Source organism: Siphateles boraxobius, unplaced genomic scaffold, assembly GCF_051911475.1.
Source record: "Siphateles boraxobius isolate OS27281-9 unplaced genomic scaffold, OSU_SipBor_1 74, whole genome shotgun sequence".
Taxonomy (NCBI): Eukaryota; Metazoa; Chordata; class Actinopteri; order Cypriniformes; family Leuciscidae; genus Siphateles; species Siphateles boraxobius.
Window position 1 is genome coordinate 603,723 of NW_027509202.1, and position 21,696 is coordinate 625,418.

Below are 21,696 nucleotides of genomic sequence, written 5' to 3' on the forward strand. Positions count from 1 at the left end.
GAGGAGCTGTGGAGGGAGGAGCTGTGGGGGAGGAGCTGGCGGGGAGGAACTGTGGACGGGAGGAGCTGTGGACGGGAGGAGCTGTGGGGGAGGAGCTGTGGGGGAGGAGCTGTGGGGGAGGAGCTGTGGGGGAGGAGCTGTGGAGGGAGGAGCTGTGGAGGGAGGAGCTGTGGACGGGAGGAGCTGTGGACGGGAGGAGCTGTGGGGGAGGAGCTGTGGGGGAGGAGCTGTGGAGGGAGGAGCTGTGGAGGGAGGAGCTGTGGGGGAGGAGCTGTGGATGAAGGAGCTGTGGAGGGAGGAGCTGTGGGGGAGGAGCTGTGGGGGAGGAGCTGTGGAGGGAGGAGCTGTGGAGGGAGGAGCTGTGACGGGAGGAGCTGTGGGGGAGGAGCTGTGGGGGGAGGAGCTGTGGAGGGAGGAGCTGTGGAGGGAGGAGCTGTGGGGGAGGAGCTGTGGGGGGAGGAGCTGTGGAGGGAGGAGCTGTGGGGGAGGAGCTGTGACGGGAGGAGCTGTGGGGGAGGAGCTGTGGGGGGAGGAGCTGTGGAGGGAGGAGCTGTGGAGGGAGGAGCTGTGGAGGGAGGAGCTTTGGGGGAGGAGCTGTGGGGGAGGAGCTGTGGGGGAGGAGCTGTGGGGGAGGAGCTGTGGAGGGAGGAGCTGTGGAGGGAGGAGCTGTGGGGGAGGAGCTGTGGGGGAGGAGCTGTGGAGGGAGGAGCTGTGGAGGGAGGAGCTGTGGGGGAGGAGCTGTGGAGGGAGGAGCTGTGGAGGGAGGAGCTGTGGGGGAGGAGCTGTGGGGGAGGAGCTGTGGAGGGAGGAGCTGTGGAGGGAGGAGCTGTGGAGGGAGGAGCTGTGGGGGGAGGGCTGTAGTGCAGCAGAGAGCAAGAGGGTTGGACCTGTAAGTTGTGCTTGTTCAAATTTTCAGGCTAAGTTAACATTTTCTCAAAACTCCCTACTGCAGCTTTAAGGATACATGGTAGACTCATAATCAATGCTAAGACAGTATAACCTTGTTTTAAATAGTTGTAAGGCCCTCAGGTTGAGATCCGGCGCTTCTGTTAACACATGATGTGGATTCAAATTCATCAAATATTGCTTATTACATCACTGCAAATGCAAACGTGAAACGAGTGAAAGTTGTGTGAGATTGTCCTGATACAGACGAGAAACCGCCGCTGTCGATTCAGACGAGATTACAAGCATCGCTAGTTTATCACAGCCGGGAAATGTAGATTTCAGTCTGAGGTTTTCTCAGAAAAACGAGATACAATTTGTCCATTTTGAACATAATCCGAAGGATCAGCTAAAAAGGGTAAATCGACGTACTCCGGTGGACTGCAGGGAGTGTGTGCGTCAGAGTTGTGTTTCCCCAGAGTCGTCGAGATCTTTGATGACATCACGTCGTCATGTTCTGATGTTAAAGACACGCGGCGCTCCACTATGAGGCTCTTCTCCGTCTCCTCATCCAACGGGAACAAACTCTCCAGTTTCAGCACACAGATCTTTCCACTGCCCTGTTAACAGCACACACATTACCTACAGAAACAGCCTTTTCTTACTGTATTTTACTTTGGTAAGAAAGTAAAAGTGCACCTATTATGCTTTCTGTGATATTCCCTTTCATGCAGCGTGTAATTGAATGTCACTGTTAATATTAAGTGTTTTTGTCTCCAAAAGAAGTGATTCTGAACTGAAACGAGTCGTCAGTAATTCAGTCTCACTTCCCGCTGAACCAGTCTAGGTGTGTAGCCAATTTGCATAATGCCAGCCTTTAATCTTGATTGGCTGATGAGTGTCTCTTAGCTCCGCCCACAAACACTAGTGTATCAGAGACTGGAAGAGTTTGGTTTGTGATGTTAGTGTCGAGAAGACGCTGTTTTCTGAGATTGATACGGTATAACCCACGCCATTGTTACTGTTCGTATCACTGTGATCAAGAGCTGAGATTCAGATATGATAATGAGCGTTTGGTGTCTGACCAATCACAGCAGAGCAGCTCTCAGAGAGGCGGAGCTTAGAGAGACTGAATCTTCAAACTAAGCGTTTCAGACACTGAGAGAAAACAGCTGATGCTGTAATGGATATTATGAGGCAATTAGTGTTTTTTGACCTTGAATGCATGTGAAACTGTTCTAAAAATAAACAAAATAGCATAATAGGGAAACTTTAATTCAAACTAATGATTGTCAAACCGAAGGAAAACATCGAGTGACCTGAAGATGCGGGTTGAGAAGCCAGCGTCCGATCAGACTGAACCTCGGGTTGGCGATGACAGGGAGGAAATATTTCCTGCATCTGTGTGTAAATGATTACAGAGCCATTACCGGAGCCACAACAAACACTGTGAGACTGATTTATCACATGGGATCGGTGCTTACACGGTCAATGATGACACAGAGAATATCCCAAAGATGAGAAGCAGGAGAACCACTGGAATGGCAAATCTCATCAACTCATCGTAATCTGACGAATAAAGAAAGATGCATGAATGAATGATTTACAAATGATGTTTGCTGTAACATTATCCTCATCTGTTGATTCTTCGACCGGTTTCTAAAAGCAATAAGACACTTGAGGTTGTGCTACACTGTTTTCCAGTACAATTTGATTCTCAGCAAAATTCACATGCATGACTTAACAAACACAGCATACATTTCTTTGAATAAAAGCGTATGCATAAGTGCATAAATGTACCTCAGGAGATATTTGAGAAACTGACGTCATAACACATCATTTTCTTTTTAATTCTGGGTCTGTGAACCATTACATCGACCTGCTAACATCAAACTCTTAACTGAAGTTTTGTACAAACGTTACACGACACATCAGATTGTCGAAACTTTGTTCATGACCCTCAATGAGAAACAGTCACGCAATTTCAAGAAAAACATCCTAGGTTAACCAGTATTTCCAACTGTATTCAGCTCACAGTGAAAATAATCAAACACCATCACATGTCACTACATTCAGTGTATATGATGGTGTGTAGAGCTTTATTGATTAAATAAAACATCTCCTCTGACCTATCAGTGGTGTGTTGACGTCCAGACTGGCCTTCGTGAAGTTCCCGGCCGCTGTTTCTCCGTGTATGCTGACGGAGTATCTGCTGTTAGGATGAAGCTTGAGGAACGAGTGCTGATGTTGATCTGGAAACACTGAGAGAGCTGAGAGAACACGTTCAGTGAGAGATTAAACACATCCTTCCCTCGGAGCATTTTGACGCAGAAATATTTTTTGTTCATCACAGGAGTCCAAGACTTTTGTCGCACTTGAAGCACGAATACACAACAAATAATAAAAATATTGTTTGATAAGTAAGATCTCTCATTGTAGTCCTTGAAAAACCAAAAAGTAGTGCTTGAAAAGTCCTTAAAAATCCTTAAATATCATTTTACAGTATCTGTACGAACCCTGTATTTTGCATAATTAATGTACTCATATGCTAATGTGTAAATGCACACATTAATGCTGGTGTTTTCAGCGGATCAAGTTTATCTTTTTTACCCCGAAACTCAGTTTTTATTTTTTTATTTTATAATAGAGTGTTCATCAGGAGTCCAAGACCCCGGGACTTTTGTCACACTTGAACCACAAATGCACAAAAAAAGTAATGTATTCAAGTTTTGTGGTTGAAATTTAAAAAAGTAAGAAATCCTTCCCTCGCGGGTCAATTTGAGCCCCATAGGAATGAATGCAATGCGAGGAATGCTTCAGTACGCATAGAAAACCCTAAAATTGCTCAAAACTCAAACTAAAAATGCGAAAACTTTACCAAAAAAAATATTTTAGACAGTCTACATGTGTTTGAATGCATTCTGAAGAGAAACTGACTTTAGGACCCAGAGGAACAGCTCATTTACTCCATATAGAGATATAAGGCCATCTAGAGTCATGAAATATCATCTTATATTATTTATTTAACACAAGAAGTCTGCAAAGACACACAATGTAAGATAGTTTGAGCTGAATTAAAATGATTATGCATGAAAAGTTATTTTGAATTTAAGTTGAAAGAATTTGAGGAATGTGCTTAAATTACTATTTATGTATAATGTATTGATAAAATCTAGTAATTTAAAAGGTAAAAAAAATAGATTTAAAAATAGAAAAAATAGTATCAAAATGAAATAATATAAGCTTTCTGGACAAAGGAAAAAAAAGTATAATTTTAGGGCTTCGGGTCATTTTGACTGACTTAAAGCTCAGTATTGATGAAGATGACTAACTGAGCTTTAACAATATTCATATCAATATTCATATCAAACTGAGTGTATTAATGAAGTTGACTTACACTCAGTTTGATATGAATATTTTTAAAGCGCTGTATTAAAGGAGAACTCCGAGCAATTTTTAAGTTAATCTTGATCGTTAGACCTTTGTGAGTACTGACTATAGAAAAAAAAACGAACCGGATTGGTGCTTGCTACGCGGAGCTGCGACCGCGAATGCCCAGAGCTCCCACCCAGCTAAAACGGCAGCTATGGGGGCATCGACATAAAGAGCGTTTTTGAACCTCTTAACAGACACAAAATGCAATTAAAATGTCTGTCCAACATGAACAGGGACCCTACATGTGAACAAGATGCGTTTAGCAACTTAGCCATTGTTTCAACTCACCTAAATAGTCTTTTAGACGGCAAGCTGTAGTCTCGCGCTGCAGTCCCGTGCTGTAGCCGGAAAAGGTAAACAATATCCAGGTGGGAGGAGCGTTGATCATGTGCGACGAGTTATGATCAGAGTTGCTTACAAGTGAAGAAGAAATGGTTCGTGTTTGTGCCTTTCCGAATTGTGACAACAGAATGCGAAAATATAAGAGCTTATATTTTCATCGTCTTCCTTTCCATGACCTCGAGATTCTGCAGTTTGTGGCTAGTTGTATTTCAACTTGATGTGCAAACTCCCGTAGAAGTACTACGCACTAAAGATTACCGCATTTGCAGTGAACACTTTGACAAGGATGACTACACACACTCAACACAGCGGGGCCGTTTGAAGAAAAATGCCATTCCATGTACGAAGACTCGTCGCACATGATCAACGCTCCTCCCACCTGGATATTGTTGACCTTTTCCGGCTACAGCACGGGACTGCAGCGCGAGACTACAGCTTGCCGTCTAAAAGACTATTTAGGTGAGTTGAAACAATGGCTAAGTTGCTAAACGCATCTTGTTCACATGTAGGGTCCCTGTTCATGTTGGACAGACATTTTAATTGCATTTTGTGTCTGTTAAGAGGCTCAAAAACGCTCTTTATGTCGATGCCCCCATAACTGCCGTTTTAGCTGGGTGGGAGCTCTGGGCATTCGCGGTCGCAGCTCCGCGTAGCAAACACCAATCCGGTTCGTTTTTTTTCTATAGTCAGTACTCACAAAGGTCTAACGATCAAGATTAACTTAAAAATTGCCCGGAGTTCTCCTTTAATGAAGCTGACTTACACTCAGTTTGATATGAATATTGATATGAATATTGTTAAAGCGCTGTATTAATGAAGATGACTTACACTCAGTTTGATATGAATATTGTTACACTCAGTTTGATATGAATATTGTTAAAGCTCAGTATTAATGAAGCTGACTTACACTCAGTTTGATATGAATATTGATATGAATATTGTTAAAGCGCTGTATTAATGAAGATGACTTACACTCAGTTTGATATGAATATTGTTACACTCAGTTTGATATGAATATTGATATGAATATTGTTAAAGCGCTGTATTAATGAAGCTGACTTACACTCAGTTCCATGTTCTCCTCTCAACACGAGCTTGTACTGAAGCACTTTTACTCTGGGCTTCGTCTCCTTCCACGTCCACTGCACCGCCAGAGTCGAGCGCGACACGTTCACCAGACGAAACCGGTCCACATCCAGCAGAGCTGAGCAAAACAAGAGGATATACTGGAACTCAACATGTGTCAAGCGCTTGTGAAGCTTTAATACTGGCATCGTCATTACCTCCGTGTTGTAGATCGGCAGAGATGGAGGCCTGAGGCGCACAGAGAGAGTCGTAGACGGCAAACACACTGATGTTGTAGATCTCGTCCTGTCTGAGGCCTTACAGAACAGCAGATTACATTTAGAAGCAATTTTTCATACCTTTATGAGAATATCAAGAAATCATATCCAGGTCATGTTTTAACAACACTGCCAGAAATTATGTTCTTCCTCCCTCAGTATTTTTCACTTGTTTTCGAGCACAAATATAGAAACATTCTTAATTCGAGATACATTTACTGGAGAAGCAAAATAACTGAAGATATAAAAAAAATGAATCAAAATGAAGTGAGTTTGAAAAATAAACTTATTATAAATAAGGTATTTGTCAGAGCCCATTGGCTGATATTTGTTTTTGTTTAAAGCATTAATTTTGATACATTTTTAATTAAACTAGACTTAATATCTTCTGTAATTTTGCATCTCCAGTAAATGTATCATGATTTAATAATGTTCAGATATTAGTGCTGGAAAACAAGACACTTTTTAAGATTTGTTGCAATTCTCAGAGATTTTCATTACTGTAATAATAATTGCTAGGTAAATTTTCCTAATTTCTAAGTCACTTTTTTAAAGTGTCCGCTAAAGAAGTGGTGTATTTTAATACTGTAATTTTTTACTTGAATACAGTGAACAAAATGCGATAATACAATCATTTAATCTTTAAATAAAAATAAAGTAAAACAACTTCAATAAAGTAAAAATAATTTTAAAAAAAATTCCCTTTACAGTAATGAGAATCTTGAGTTTATTAGCCATGAAAATAATGTTACAATGTTAAAAATCTTGGTAACACTTTATATTATATGTAACAATAGTTGAACTAACAATGTGCAATATAGTCTTACAGTATTTATTCATGTTAAAATCTGATTCTTTAATGAATAAAAACATCAAAATGTTGGATCTTAAGGTATTAGTAAATGTTGAGTGTAAGATTAACTTGTGTTGTTCTAACAATGTGCAATATAGTCTTAATTCATGTTAGCTAATAAAAATCTGATTCTTTAATGAATAAAAACATCAAAATGTTGGATCTTAATAATGTATTAGTAAATGTTGAGAGTAACATTAACTTGTGTTGTTCATGTTAGTTCATTTTAACTAATGCTGCCAACTAATTTTAACAAATAAAACTATATTTTAAATATTAACGCTCTAAAATAATGCATTAGATATCATACTTGTTTATTTCGCTTGTTGGATTAAAAGTGTGCCAGACATGTTTCGCTCATTAATATTGTTATATGCAACACATAATGCATTAGATATCAATGCTTATTTATTTCTCTTGCTGGATTAAATGTGCACCGGACACATTAATATTGTTATATGTCTTGGTTTCACATGTTTTATAATCCCAGAGCCTCCACTGACCTGTGAGACGGGTTGTGAGCGTGGATCCGTCGACTCGCTGCCAGTGTGTGTGTTCAGGGTCCGTGACGGCGCTCCACTCGATGGCGAACTCGCTGACGTTTACATCAGTGACGTCACAATCCCATCGGATCCGCAGCGAGGAGCCGTCAGAATAAACCCAGAGAGACTTCACTGACCGCACATCTGATGGGAACACCATCCAGATCCTTACACAACTCACAAAACACTGCATCATACAGAATAACTCAAACATTCACACATCTGTTTATCATCTTATTTATGAAAGCCCAACTCTTATTTGTTTTAAAGGGATAGTTCAAATTAGCCCATGATTTACTCATCCTCAAGTCATCCTAGGTGTATATGACATTATTCTTTCAGACATTCAATCGGAGTTATATTAAAAAATGTCCTGGCTCTTAAAAAAAAAAAGTGCATCTATCCATCATTAAAGTGCATCTGTCCATCATTAAAGTGCATCTGTCCATCATAAAAGTGCATCTGTCCATCATAAAAGTGCATCTATCCATCATAAAAGTGCATCTATTCATCATAAAAGTGCATCTATCCATCATAAAAGTGCATCTATTCATCATAAAAGTGCATCTATCCATCATAAAAGTGCATCTATCCATCATAAAAGTGCATCTATTCATCATAAAAGTGCATCTATCCATCATAAAAGTGCATCTATCCATCATAAAAGTGCATCTATTCATCATAAAAGTGCATCTATCCATCATAAAAGTGCATCTGTCCATCATAAAAGTGCATCTATTCATCATAAAAGTGCATCTATCCATCATAAAAGTGCATCTATCCATCATAAAAGTGCATCTATTCATCATAAAAGTGCATCTATCCATCATAAAAGTGCATCTATCCATCATAAAAGTGCATCTATCCATCATTAAAGTGCATCTGTCCATCATTAAAGTGCATCTATTCATCATAAAAGTGCATCTATCCATCATAAAAGTGCATCTATTCATCATAAAAGTGCATCTATCCATCATAAAAGTGCATCTATCCATCATAAAAGTGCATCTGTCCATCATTAAAGTGCATCTATTCATCATAAAAGTGCATCTATTCATCATAAAAGTGCATCTATCCATCATAAAAGTGCATCTATTCATCATAAAAGTGCATCTATCCATCATAAAAGTGCATCTATCCAACATAAAAGTGCATCTATTCATCATAAAAGTGCATCTATCCATCATAAAAGTGCATCTGTCCATCATAAAAGTGCATCTATTCATCATAAAAGTGCATCTATCCATCATAAAAGTGCATCTGTCCATCATAAAAGTGCATCTATTCATCATAAAAGTGCATCTATCCATCATAAAAGTGCATCTGTCCATCATAAAAGTGCATCTATTCATCATAAAAGTGCATCTATCCATCATAAAAGTGCATCTATCCATCATAAAAGTGCATCTGTCCATCATAAAAGTGCATCTGTCCATCATAAAAGTGCATCTATTCATCATAAAAGTGCATCTATCCATCATAAAAGTGCATCTATCCATCATAAAAGTGCATCTATTCATCATAAAAGTGCATCTATTCATCATAAAAGTGCATCTATTCATCATAAAAGTGCATCTATCCATCATAAAAGTGCATCTGTCCATCATAAAAGTGCATCTATCCATCATAAAAGTGCATCTATCCATCATAAAAGTGCATCTATCCTTCATCTGTCCATGAAAGAAGTGCTGCTGTGAGTGATGGATAGATGCACTTTTATGACTATTTTTTATTTTTGGGTGAACTATCCCATTAATGCATTTTGCATCCAGTATTTTATCTCTTATGCATCTTTTTTGATTATTTTAAAATCCTTTTTATGTAAAGCACTTTGAACTACCATTGTGTATGAAATGATCTCTAGTGCATAATTGATAGGTAAGGCACGTTTAATAAAATAGCACAATCACACTAACGAGAGACGACGGGTCTCACCGTGAGAACGAGACGTGTCGATGAGGAGCTGGCGGGGAGGCGAGTGTCCGGCGCTGTTATAAGCCCATAGGGTCACCTCGAGTTCCTCTGGCCTGACCAGAACCACTGCCTTCAGAAACAACAGCATTCATTCCTCTATCCATCGAACACAACCTGACACTTTATCACAATCACAACAAGTTCTCGTTCATTTCTAAATAGACTTCTAATATAATGCTCATGAATGCATATAAATAATATAAATATAAAAATAATATATAAAATAAAATTTAAAAATTAAAATAAACAAAATATATTTAATAAATAAAAACTTATTTTATTATTATTATTATATTATAATAATGATAATTATCCTAATTATATTTCAAATTCTGATGGGTAGACATTTCTCCACTTAAAATAAAATTAAAGAATTTAAAAAGAAAATTAACAAAATATAAATAAATCATTTTAAAAATTCAATAAAAAAATAAATAAATATATTAAAAATAATTTTAAAAATGCAATTAAAAAAATTAAATGCATATTGGGAAAATTCTTGTTAATATATATATATATATATTTATATAAAATAAAAATATAAAATGTATTAATAAAATGTAAAATTTAAATATTAACAAAATAATGTAATAAAATAGAATGAAATAAATGTAATTAAAATAAATAAAAAATACTACAAATAAACCAAAAATACTACAAATAAACCAATGACAAATAATGTAAATACAAAATAAATAAATAAAATAAAAATAATAAAAACTTTAAGGTTAAAATAAAGTTTTTTTTAAATAAAATACAATAAAATAAACAGAATCTACCTTGAGCTCAGCAGTGTGGATGGTTTTCTTTAGGGAGGGTTGTTTGGTGGGCATGTAAGATACTTCATACCCTCGAATGAGTCCTCGAGCATCTGTGACGTCCAGAGCCTTCAGAAACACACACGACTGAAGACTGACGGCACGTGAGAGACGATACACAAACACATCATAAGAATATTACCTTCCAGAGAAGCAGCAGTCGCCGAAGCCCAGAGTTTACATCTGAAGCCACACAATAACTGAGCGAGAGAGGCGCAGACGGCGCTGCGAACACAAGCCAGAGAACTCGTAAGTTTATGGAGAAGAACACGACAGCAGGAAGACGGGCATTATAGGTTTAGATTCAAACACACTAGGAAACTTCAGTCTGTGTGGATGTAGTTACATTAAAGGGATAGTTCACCCAAAAATGAAAATCAGCCCATAATTTACTCACCCTTAAGTCATCCTAGGTGTATATGACAGTCTTCTTTATATAAAACAAGTTATATAATCCATCCATCATAAAAGTGCACTTTTATGAAGGATAGATGCACTTTTATGATGGATACATGCACTTTTATGATGGATACATGCACTTTTATGATGGATACATGCACTTTTATGATGGATACATGCACTTTTATGATGGATACATGCACTTTTATGATGGATAGATGCATTTTTATGAGGATACATGCACTTTTATGATGGACACATGCACTTTTATGATGGACAGATGCACTTTTATGAAGGATAGATGCACTTTTATGATGGATAGATGCACTTTTATGAGGATACATGCACTTTTATGATGGATACATGCACTTTTATGGATTTCAAACAGAAATGGCCATTCACTGCCATTATAAAGCTTAGAAGAGCCAGGACATTTTTCAATACAAGTCTGATTGTATTCGTCTGAAAGAAGAATGTCATATACACCTAGGATGACTTGAGGGTGGTTAATTTATGGGCTATTTTTCCTTTTTGGGTGAACTATCCCTTTAAAGCAAGTGACAGTGAGTAAAATCAGAATCAGAAGCCTGAACAGATTCAGATACTGGATCTAATAAACAAAGTTCAGGGCCACTCCTCAGTTCTGTTTGGGTCACTCACGGCTCTCTGACGTCTTTACTCGTGTCTCGACGCTCCAGTCGCTCCACCGGCTGAGATCATGAACGCAGGAGACGCTGAGAAGATACTCGCTGAAGGCCTGTAAACCCTCAATCATGGACAGAGAGGCGGGGAAATCTGCAGTCTGACATGAAACAGAAGCATTTACTTCAATGAGCATCTCAAGCATCATCAACCCGGATTCAGAGATCTAATAAAGTGAAATATAAAAATTAAGTAAAATAAGATGATATAAAAAAAATCAATTAAATAAAACAAAATAAGCACCCACACAACAGAAACATTTTCAAGCTATTTCTGTCATTTCTGACCTCTGTCCACGATTCTGTGTTGAGGCGTTTGAAGCGCATTCGGCATTTAGTTATTGTCCCTCCATTCCATGTGACGTTGACTGACGAGTCTGTGACGTCAACAGACGTGATCACCGGCCGAGGAGCCTGAACTACAACATTCAGACACATTACAACACAACCCATCACACCACAAGAACATCACATCCCAATCCATCCCATCAACCATCACATCTCAAACCACCATCACATCACATCTCAACCCATCCCATCACATCTCAAACCACCATCACATCACAAACCACCATTACATCACATCTCAACCCATCCCATCACATCACATCCATCACATCACAAACCACCATCACATCTCAACCCATCCCATCACATCACATCTCAACCAATCACTTCTCAACCAATCACATCTCAACCATCTCAACCCATCACATCTCAACCCATCACATCTCAACCCAACCCATGACATTCCATCACATCACATCTCAACCCATGACATTCCATCACATCACAACCATCACATCTCAACCAAACACATTCCATCGCATTACATCTCAACCCATGACATTCCATCACATCACAACCATCACATCTCAACCAATCACATTACATCTCAACCCATGATATTCCATCACATTCCATGACATCTCAACCCATGACATTCCATCATAACCATCACATCTCAACCAATCACATTCCATCAAATTTCATCTCAACCCATGACATTCCATTCCATCACATCTCAACCCATCACATCTCAACCCATCTCAACCATCACATCACAACCATCACATCTCAACCAATCACATTACATCTCAACCCATGACATTCCATCACATTACACCTCAACCATCACATCACAACCCATGAAATTCCATCACATCACATGTCAAACCATCACATTCCATTGTAAGACTGGAAAGGAGAGTTGTCCTCTGAAAACAAAGGAAATTAACATTTGAATTCCCCCTCGTGCACTATTGAGACAAAGGTCTGACTTACCTCCTAATCTACATTTCTCTCCCCCATTCTTCATCCTGGCAGAAATCACCCAAACTCACACAAGAATCAAAATGATTCAATATGAATGAATATCATTGGATTTTATACATGTTTGTTGTTATTTGAAATGTCACAGTGCGACTGGTACAAATGTCTCATTCCCAAATAAGTAAATCAAGAGGTAATAAGGTTTTAGGAGTTTAGAGATAACTGGCACACAAAGGAATGTGGTCTCTAGCCCACCCCCAAAAGGTGTAAACTTCTGAATGCAAATATCCACGGTTAGGTATACAATGAAACGCAACGAGAGCTCTGGGCCTTTCTGTATCGCAGAACAGCCTGTGAATGCTGAGGTTCGCCGAGACTCATCATTCATGTAGTTCTTTGTCGGGTAAACATTTCTCCTCTTTGTTCTAGAGCATTTGATGTTTTGCATTGATTATGAAATTGTAATGATACATTTACCTGACATATTAAATTGTGATATTTGATTATTCTAATTGACTTTGACATTTTCATTCAAGAGTTTAAAAGAATAGTAAAACATTCGCTCACATTTAATGATGCACAGATATCATTAAAGCCTTTTTTCATTTATGGAGTCAGATGAAATAACGAGTAAATACATATGAGAAAATGTATTGTATTTAATCAAAAATCCCTTTGCCACGAGAAAAGACGGACCACGCGCGAGACCTTCACCGCTAATTCGAATACCGCCATTAGATCGAGTAAGTCGGCCTTAGACCATCACATCTCAACCCATGACATTTAGTCATTTAGCAGACGCTTTTATCCAAAGTGACTTACATTTGAGGATTAAACCAAGCGAGTCATCGTGGAGAGGCAGAAACAACGCAAGAAGTGCTCAGAATACAAAGTTCAAACATTGCTCAGAGTAGCATAAACCAGACAAGCGAAGATTTCAAGAATTTTTTTTTATTTTTTTTTATGTTAAGTGCTCACAGAAGAGATGAGTTTTCAGTTGTCTTGTGAATGCTGTCAGGGATTCTGCATTCCGGACGACGGTGGGTGGATATCATTCCACCAGCATGGAACCGTGAATGAGAATGTTCTGGAGTGATTTTGTGCCTCGCTGTGATGGTACCATGAGCCGTCGCTCATTGATCGATCGTAGGCTTCTGGTAGGGATGTAGACCCGTAGGAGCGAGTGAAAGTAGGAGGGAGCTGAGCCAGTGGTCAATCTGTAAGCAAGTGTCAGCGCCTTGAACATGATTCGAGTAGCGAGTGGTAGCCAATGCAGGGAGATGAACAGAGGAGTGACGTGGGACCTTTTGGGCTCTTTGAAGACAAGACGAGCAGTAGCATTCTGGATCATTTGTAAGGGTTTAGTTACACATGATGGAAGTCCAGCTAGAAGAGCATTGCAGTAATCAAGCCTAGAAATAACCAGGGCCTGGACAATAAGTTGTGTTGCATGCTCAGTTAGGGTTAGGAAAGGCCTGATCTTCCTGATGTTGTGCATTGCAAGCCTGCATGATCGAGCTGTCTTTGAAATGTGGTCTGTGAAGGTTAGCTGGTCATCAAAGATTACTCCAAGATTTCTTACCGACCTTGATGGGGTGATGGAGGATGACTCTAGCTGGATAGTGAAGTCGTGCTGTAGAGACGGACTGGCAGGGAGAACGAGAAGCTCAGTCTTTGCCAGATTGAGCTGCAGGTTATGTTCCTTCATCCATCCCGAGATGTCCGCCAGACAGCTAGAGAAATGGCAGCTACTGTGGGATCGTCTGGTTGAAATGAGAGGTAGAGCTGGGTGTCATCAGCATAGCAATGGTAAGAGAAACCATGTGCCTGTATGATGGGTCCCAGTGATGTGGTGTAAATGGAGAAGAGGAGGTGTCCAAGGACTGAACCCTGGGGAACCCCTGTGGTCAGTCGATGTGCTTTGGATGCCTCGCCTCTCCATGCGACCCTGAAGGAAATACTCATCTCAACCCATCACATCACATCTCAACCCATTCCATCACATCTCAACCTATGACATTCCATCACATCACAACCATCACATTCCATCACACTACATCTCAACCCATCACATCACATCACCACATCTCAACTCATCACATCACATCTCAACCCATCACATTCCGTCACATCTCAACCCATCACATCACATCTCAACCCATCACATCTCATCACATCTCATCACATCTCATCACATCTCATCACATCTCATCTCATCACATCTCATCACACCTCATCACACCTCATCACACCTCATCACACCTCATCACATCTCATCACATCTCATCACATCTCATCACATCTCATCACATCTCATCACATCTCATCACATCTCTGTCTAAGTGGCATCCGCAAAATAATATAGAATTCATAGAAAAGTTTTTGGGGCAAACCTGACCTGTTGAAAAGAGATGGTATTCATCCCTCCTGGGATGGTGCTGCTCTTCTCTGTAGTAATTTGTCTCATAGTCTTAGAGACAAAACATGACAATCTGGGGCTCAGGTCAGGAAGCAGACAAACTGGCTAAACCGACTGTCTGCTAGCGGCCTTGCGTCACCAAGGTCAGATAAATCCCATCACATAGAGCCTCTTTCACCTAGATATCATCATATAGAGACTGTGTCTGTTCCCCGAATTTGGAAACCCCAAAAACTTTCAAACCGATCTAAGGTTAAAAATGTAATTGATATTCAACAAATAAAAAATAGATATAATACAGATGAACAAACGATAAAGCTTGGGTTGCTGAATATCCGATCCCTTACTTCAAAAGCACTCATAGCTAATGAAATTATTTCAGATTATAACCTAGAAGTGCTGTGTATGACAGAAAGCTGGCTAAAACCAGACGATTACATTACTTTAAATGAGTCCACCCCACATGATTACAGTTATAAACATGAACCTCGCCTGAAAGGCAAAGGGGGATGTGTTGCTGTAATTTATAGTAATATTTTCAAAACCACAAAAAAAAAATCTAGTTTTAAATATACTTCTTTTGAAGTGTTGGTGCTTAATGTAAAAATGTATAATGTAAACGACAAATCAAGTTTGAGAATTCTTCTGGCAACTGTATACAGGCCACCAGGGCACCATAAAGATTCTATCAAAGAATTTGCTGACTTTCTATCAGAATTAGTATTGACTGCAGATAAAGTCCTAATTGTTGGTGATTTTAATATACATGTAGATAATGAAAAAAATGCAATGGGATTGGCATTTAAAGACATTCTTAACTATTGGAGTTAGACAACACGTGTCAGGACCTACTCATTGTCGTAATCATACTCTAATCTAATATTATCACATGGAATCAATGTTGATGCTGTTGAAATTCTGCAGCAGAGCAACGACATCTCAGATCATTATCTAGTCTCATGTAAATTACATTTAGCCAAGGCTGCAAAGCCAACTCCGTGTTACAAGTATGTTAGACCTATCACTTCTGCCACTAAAGATTGCTTTATCAATAATCTTCCTAATCAGTTTCATTGTCTCAGCATCCCAGATAGCTTATAAGAACTTGATATTGCAACAGAAACTTTTAACTCACTCCTTTCCAGCACTTTAGACACAGTTGCTCCGTTGCGCTTAAAGATTAAAGAAAATAGTCCAACACCGTGGTACAGCGAGCACAGCCGGGCCCTTAAGAGAGCAGCCAGAAAAATGGAGCGCAACTGGAAGAAAACAAAACTAGAGGTATTTCGGATTTCATGGAAGGAGAGCTCGATTGCTTACAGAGAGGCTTTAAAAGCTGCTAGATCTGCTTATTTTTCAACCCTATTAGAAGCGAATAAACATAATCCAAGGTATTTATTTGAAAGAGTGGCTACACTAACGAAAAGGAAAGTTTCAAGCCCAGAAGTTTCCAAGAAACGCAGCAGTAATTACTTTATGAACTTCTTCACTTATAAGATTGATAATATTAGGGACAAAATTATAACTTTGCAAACGTCTACTACTGCATCGCATCAGGGAGTGCATTATAGTCTCCCCGAGGTAAAATTTGATTCATTTTTTGCCATAGAAGAGGAAGAATTTTGCAAACTCGTTAATTCATCCAAATCGACAACATGTATGTTAGACCCTATACCGACTAAACTACTGAAAGAGATGCTTCCAGAAGTCATGGATCCTCTTCTTAACATCATTAATTCGTCTTTGTCTCTAGGATACGTACCAAAAAGCTTTAAGCTGGCTATGATGAAACCACTTGTTAAAAAAAACGCAACTTGATCCTACAGAATTAGTCAATTACAGGTCGATCTCAAATCTACCTTTTCTATCAAAGATATTAGAAAAAGCAGTATACTCACAACTGTGTTCCTTTCTTGAAGGAAATGGTATCTGCGAGGATTTCCAGTCAGGATTTAGACCGCACCATAGCACTGAGTCAGCTCTCATTAGAGTCACAAATGATTTGCTCTTATCATCCGATCGTGGTTGTATCTCTCTATTAGTGTTACTTGATCTTAGTGCTGCATTTGACACCATTGATCACAACATTCTCTTAAATAGACTAGAAAACTATGTTGGCATTAGTGGAATTCCACTAGCATGGTTTAAATCATATTTATCTGACCGCTATCAGTTTGTAGCAGTAAATGAAGAGATGTCTTATCGATCACAAGTTCAGTATGGCGTACCACAAGGCTCAGTACTAGGACCGCTGCTGTTCACTCTGTACATGCTACCTTTAGGATATATCATTATGAAACATGGAATTAGTTTTCTCTGTTATGCTGATGATACTCAGCTCTATATTTCTTCCAAACCTAACGAAACTCACCAATTCACAAAATTATCAGAATGCATAGTTGATATAAAACATTGGATGTCTAGTAATTTCCTACTACTAAATTCTGAAAAAACAGATTCTAATTATTGGACAAAACTTCCACACGTAATAACCTAGAATACCGTCTAACACTTGATGGCTGCTCTGTTAAGTCTTCGTCGTCAGTTAAGAACCTGGGTGTGCTCTTTGATACCAATCTTTCATTTGAAAGTCACGTGTCTAGTATCTGTAAAACCGCATTCTTCCATCTTAAAAATATATCTAAATTACGTCATATGCTCTAAATGACAAATGCGGAACAACTAGTTCATGCGTTCATGACATCAAGGCTAGATTATTGTAATGCTCTACTGGGTGGTTGCCCTGCACGCTTAATAAACAAACTACAGCTAGTTCAAAACGCAGCGCTAGAGTTCTTACCAGAACCAGGAAGTACGACCATATTAGCCCGGTTCTTGTCAACACTGCATTGGCTCCCTATTAAACATAATAAATTTTAAAATATTGCTGATTACTTACAAAGCACTAAATGGTTTAGCTCCCCAGTACTTGAGCGAGCTCTTGACGCATTATAGTCCTTCACATCTATTGCGATCTCAAAGTTCTGGCCAGTTGATAATACCTAGAATATCTAAATCGACTGCTGGCGGTAGATCCTTTTCCTATTTAGCACCAAAACTGTGGAACAATCTTCCTAACATTGTCCGGGAAGCAGACCCAGTCTGTCAGTTCAAAGCTAGACTAAAAACACATCTCTTTGACCTAGCATTCACTTAACACTCTATAGACTTCTATAATTCAATGTTAGGCTGCTTAGCATTTAATAACAAATGATCATTTAGACGGAAGTGGATAAATCAAAACTAACTTTAGCTGGAAAAAACATTTTTCAAGAACCACTATAAAACTAAACCAATCTCTGTTACCTTAAGTTATATGTTTATCTCTGTAAAGCTGCTTTGAAACAATCTACATTGTTAAAAGTGCTATATAAAAGAGGATGACTCAACCCATCACATCTCATCACATCACATCACATCTCAACCATCACATCACATCTCAACCCATCACATCACATCACATCACATTCCATCAAATCTCAACCCACCATATCACATCACATCACATCTCAACCCCTCACATCACATCACGAGATAAAAAAAAATTGCGAGATAAAAAGTCGCAATTACGTTTTTATTTTTTAATAAAAAATAAAAACATTACATCACAACCCATCAAATCGACTGTATATACAGGTGTTGGCCTCCTCTCATGCTGATTGGATAGACATGTTAATTGCTGATGACATGTTGATTGGATAGATCATTTGAACGTGCTCCTCCCGAACTTTAATGGAACCTCATTAAAAACCTTTGAAACAGGTTTAATTTTTTAACTTTTAAAACTTAAGTAAAATCAAATGCAGATACTTTTTTACTTTCACTCAAGTATTTTTTGGGTAGGTACTTACTTATAAAGACTTGGTTTCATAATAGACAAATTTTTCAACATTAACCGTTATTGAACTGAATCAACACTGAACTGAATTGATCTGAATAATGACTCTTGACTTCTGTAGAGCCACTTTACCGCGGAAATGGAATTTGTCTCAAATTTGATGAAGTTTGCATTATTGATTCAGTTATTTTCCTGTTTATTACAGTGAAGCTGCTTTGAAACAATCTGTGTTGTTTAAAGCGCTGTACAAATAAAGCTGACTTGACTTTAAGCTGACTTAAAGTTGTGAGACAGTTTCTGTATTTTAACTTTCAATACATAGTCTCAGTACTTTCTACACCCCTGCTGTAATCTTATCTTACCGATTTCCTCAATGATCACTGGATAGACGTCTGAAAACCACTCTTTCTGGCTGGAGATGCTCTTTGACTTTATGGTTAAATTGAAACATGAAAAGAAATTTAAAATGGAAGGACAGTAGACGTCAGTTCTATAAAACAAAAATTATATTAGCATGTCAGTTCGTATCAAGACGGATTAGTTTATTTTGGTCTAATGGAGGTTTCTATGGAAGCTTGTTTTTGCCACGGGATTAAAAAATAATTGTGACTTTCTGCACAAGTCTGATTTTTTGTCTTGCAATTGGGAGTTATAAAGTTAAGTCAGAATTGTGAGACAGCCTATAAACTCGCAATTTTGAGAAAAAAAGTCACTGGTTTCTTAAAATGTGTGACTTTGTTTCTCAAAATGTGTGACTTTGTTTCGCAACATTGCGACTTTGTTTTTAAGAATTACGACTTTATATATCAGAATTTTGACTTTATAACTCTCAATTTTGAGTTTCTCAGAATTGCAACTTTATTTTTAAGTATTCCAACTTAATTTCTCAGAGTGACTTTATAACTCGCAATTGGTTATAACTTGCAATTCTGACTATTTCTAAGGATTTCGACTGGACTTTGTTTTGCAGAATTGTGATTATATATTTTGCAATTCTCTCAGAATTACGACTGTGAGTTTATTTTTCATAATTGTGACATAACTCGCAATTCCGAGTTTATATGTCAGAATTATATGTCGCAATTGCGAGAAAACTTTCAAAATTGTGAGATAAAAATTTGCCATTACCTTTTCTATTTTTATCCCATGGTGGAATCAAGCTTCGATAGGTTTCGGATGCATCCGACTCTAAAGTATGCCGTACTGATGAAATGAAACCGTTACCGTCTGAAAATGAAGGTGTTTTCCGTTCGGACGTCGTTCATCTGAATCCACCGGCAGGTGATCGACTCCTCATGGGACAGAAAGTGGCAGGACGTGTTCAGAAATCTCTCTAGAGAACAAAGATGCACATTAAACCTGAACCAGCTGCAGATATGAGGATAAACCGTGTCAGGCTCATTAAAGCGATCGCACCAGGAGTTGCAGTGGGAACATCAGATTCTGTGGGACAGTCAGCGCCGGACATCACACACACATTCTTCCCACAATTCTTCAGGTCTTTCCCGGTCACCGTGAGCTCTGGAAAACAGTTTCATTCACTCACACACTTCATGTATTAGAATGTTTTTAATGCACATGCGTGTCAACAACGGACTTTTACCTTGAATGCTGAAAACAGGCTTTCTCTTCAAAGCACCTGCAAATCATAATTGATTAACTTTACTAAGTTATTGAACAAAACTGAATCAACACTGAACTGATTTAATCTAATTAATGACACTTTTTCTAGCTGCTTTACAGCAAGTTTGCACACTGCAAAAATTATTTTCTTACTCTAAATATCTAAACATTCACTAAACAAAATAAATATTTTTTGTATGACGATTTGATGCTCAAGAAACATATGATTATTTTCAATGTTGAAAACAGTTCATATTTTTGTGGAAACAAATACATTTTATTTTTCAGGATTCTTTGATGATCAGAAAGCGTTATTAACTGTCCTTAATGAATACAATTATTTTTTTAAAGAGCAAACTTACCCCAAACTTCCACAAAAATATGAACTGTTCTCAAATACATTTTAATTCAAAGGGAAAACAAGATTATTTTTCTGACGCCATTGTTAGATATTAAGCATATAGTCCCTTATAGTTTCGATTCTTTTTTCTTTTTATCTTCTGTAATTTTAGTTCTCAAGTAAATGTCTTGATTTAAGAATCTTTTTCAGTGCATAATTGATTGTTATTCTGCTTTGAAACTATACCGTATAAAGTGCGGTAATACTTTATTTTGCAGTGTCCTTGTTACATATGTTACATGTACTTACCATATTAATAACAGTAACTTATTCATAATTACATGCAATTTACCCTAAACCAAAACCTAAGCCTACCCTAACCCTATAGTTGTGCTGTTAATTATTATTAATCAGTATTTAAATATAATTACACTGTAACAATGACACCTTAAAATAAAGTGTAGGCTAGCCTAAAGCGCTGTAGAAAACACACCAGAGATAGAGATTACTTACAACAGAAGCAGAAGACACAGATCAACACACACACAGATCTTCTGCCGCACATTTTCTCATCTGCAAAGAACAAATGTGAAGTGGTTTTAAAATAAAAGCATGAAAAACAACCTCAACAGTCAAAGAAAACAGGCTTTAACTGATATAAATCTTGGTTTGATGGACTGAACTCGCTCACATGCTGCTGGAAACGCTGGGCTTCTGTGGGTTTGTGTCTCTTACGGTTTCTCACGGGTTCAGAGGAACACTGATAACATCGAGATGAAACTGCAGAAAAACACTTCCTTTGACTCTTTCCTTCCATTTCACGTGTGGTTGAATTCAGTCGAACTGAACGAATCGACAGGAGCTTTCATTTATTATCGGCCATCTATCTGGAAAAAAGGGCCTGTTCGGAAA

The 21,696-nt window shown here is 38.3% G+C and overlaps 1 protein-coding gene across 1 annotated transcript; it reads right to left on the bottom strand.

Moving 5' to 3' along the window:
- Positions 1-287: 287 nt before the first annotated feature.
- On the bottom strand, positions 288-21,696 carry LOC143724471 (interleukin-6 receptor subunit beta). The gene is made up of 18 exons (XM_077217533.1): positions 21,476-21,696; positions 21,298-21,357; positions 20,425-20,460; positions 20,238-20,342; positions 20,046-20,154; positions 19,184-19,311; positions 11,581-11,711; positions 11,252-11,393; positions 10,335-10,417; positions 10,154-10,261; positions 9,336-9,444; positions 7,362-7,544; positions 5,946-6,044; positions 5,726-5,866; positions 3,015-3,155; positions 2,370-2,454; positions 2,205-2,286; positions 288-1,505 (listed from the first exon to the last, which is right to left on the bottom strand). The coding sequence occupies exons 2-18, from the start codon at positions 21,347-21,349 to the stop codon at positions 1,227-1,229; spliced, it is 2,013 nt and encodes a 670-aa protein (XP_077073648.1). The 5' UTR covers positions 21,350-21,357; positions 21,476-21,696; the 3' UTR covers positions 288-1,226.

Coding starts and splice junctions, on each gene's coding strand:
- LOC143724471 (XM_077217533.1), bottom strand. CDS start 21,349: ATGTGCGGCAGAAGATCTGTGTGTGTGTTGATCTGTGTCTTCTGCTTC. Junction 20,461..21,297: donor CTGTGTCTTCTGCTTCTGTT/GTAAGTAATCTC, acceptor TATGATTTGCAG/GTGCTTTGAAGAGAAAGCCT. Junction 19,312..20,045: donor AACACCTTCATTTTCAGACG/GTAACGGTTTCA, acceptor TTTGTTTTATAG/AACTGACGTCTACTGTCCTT.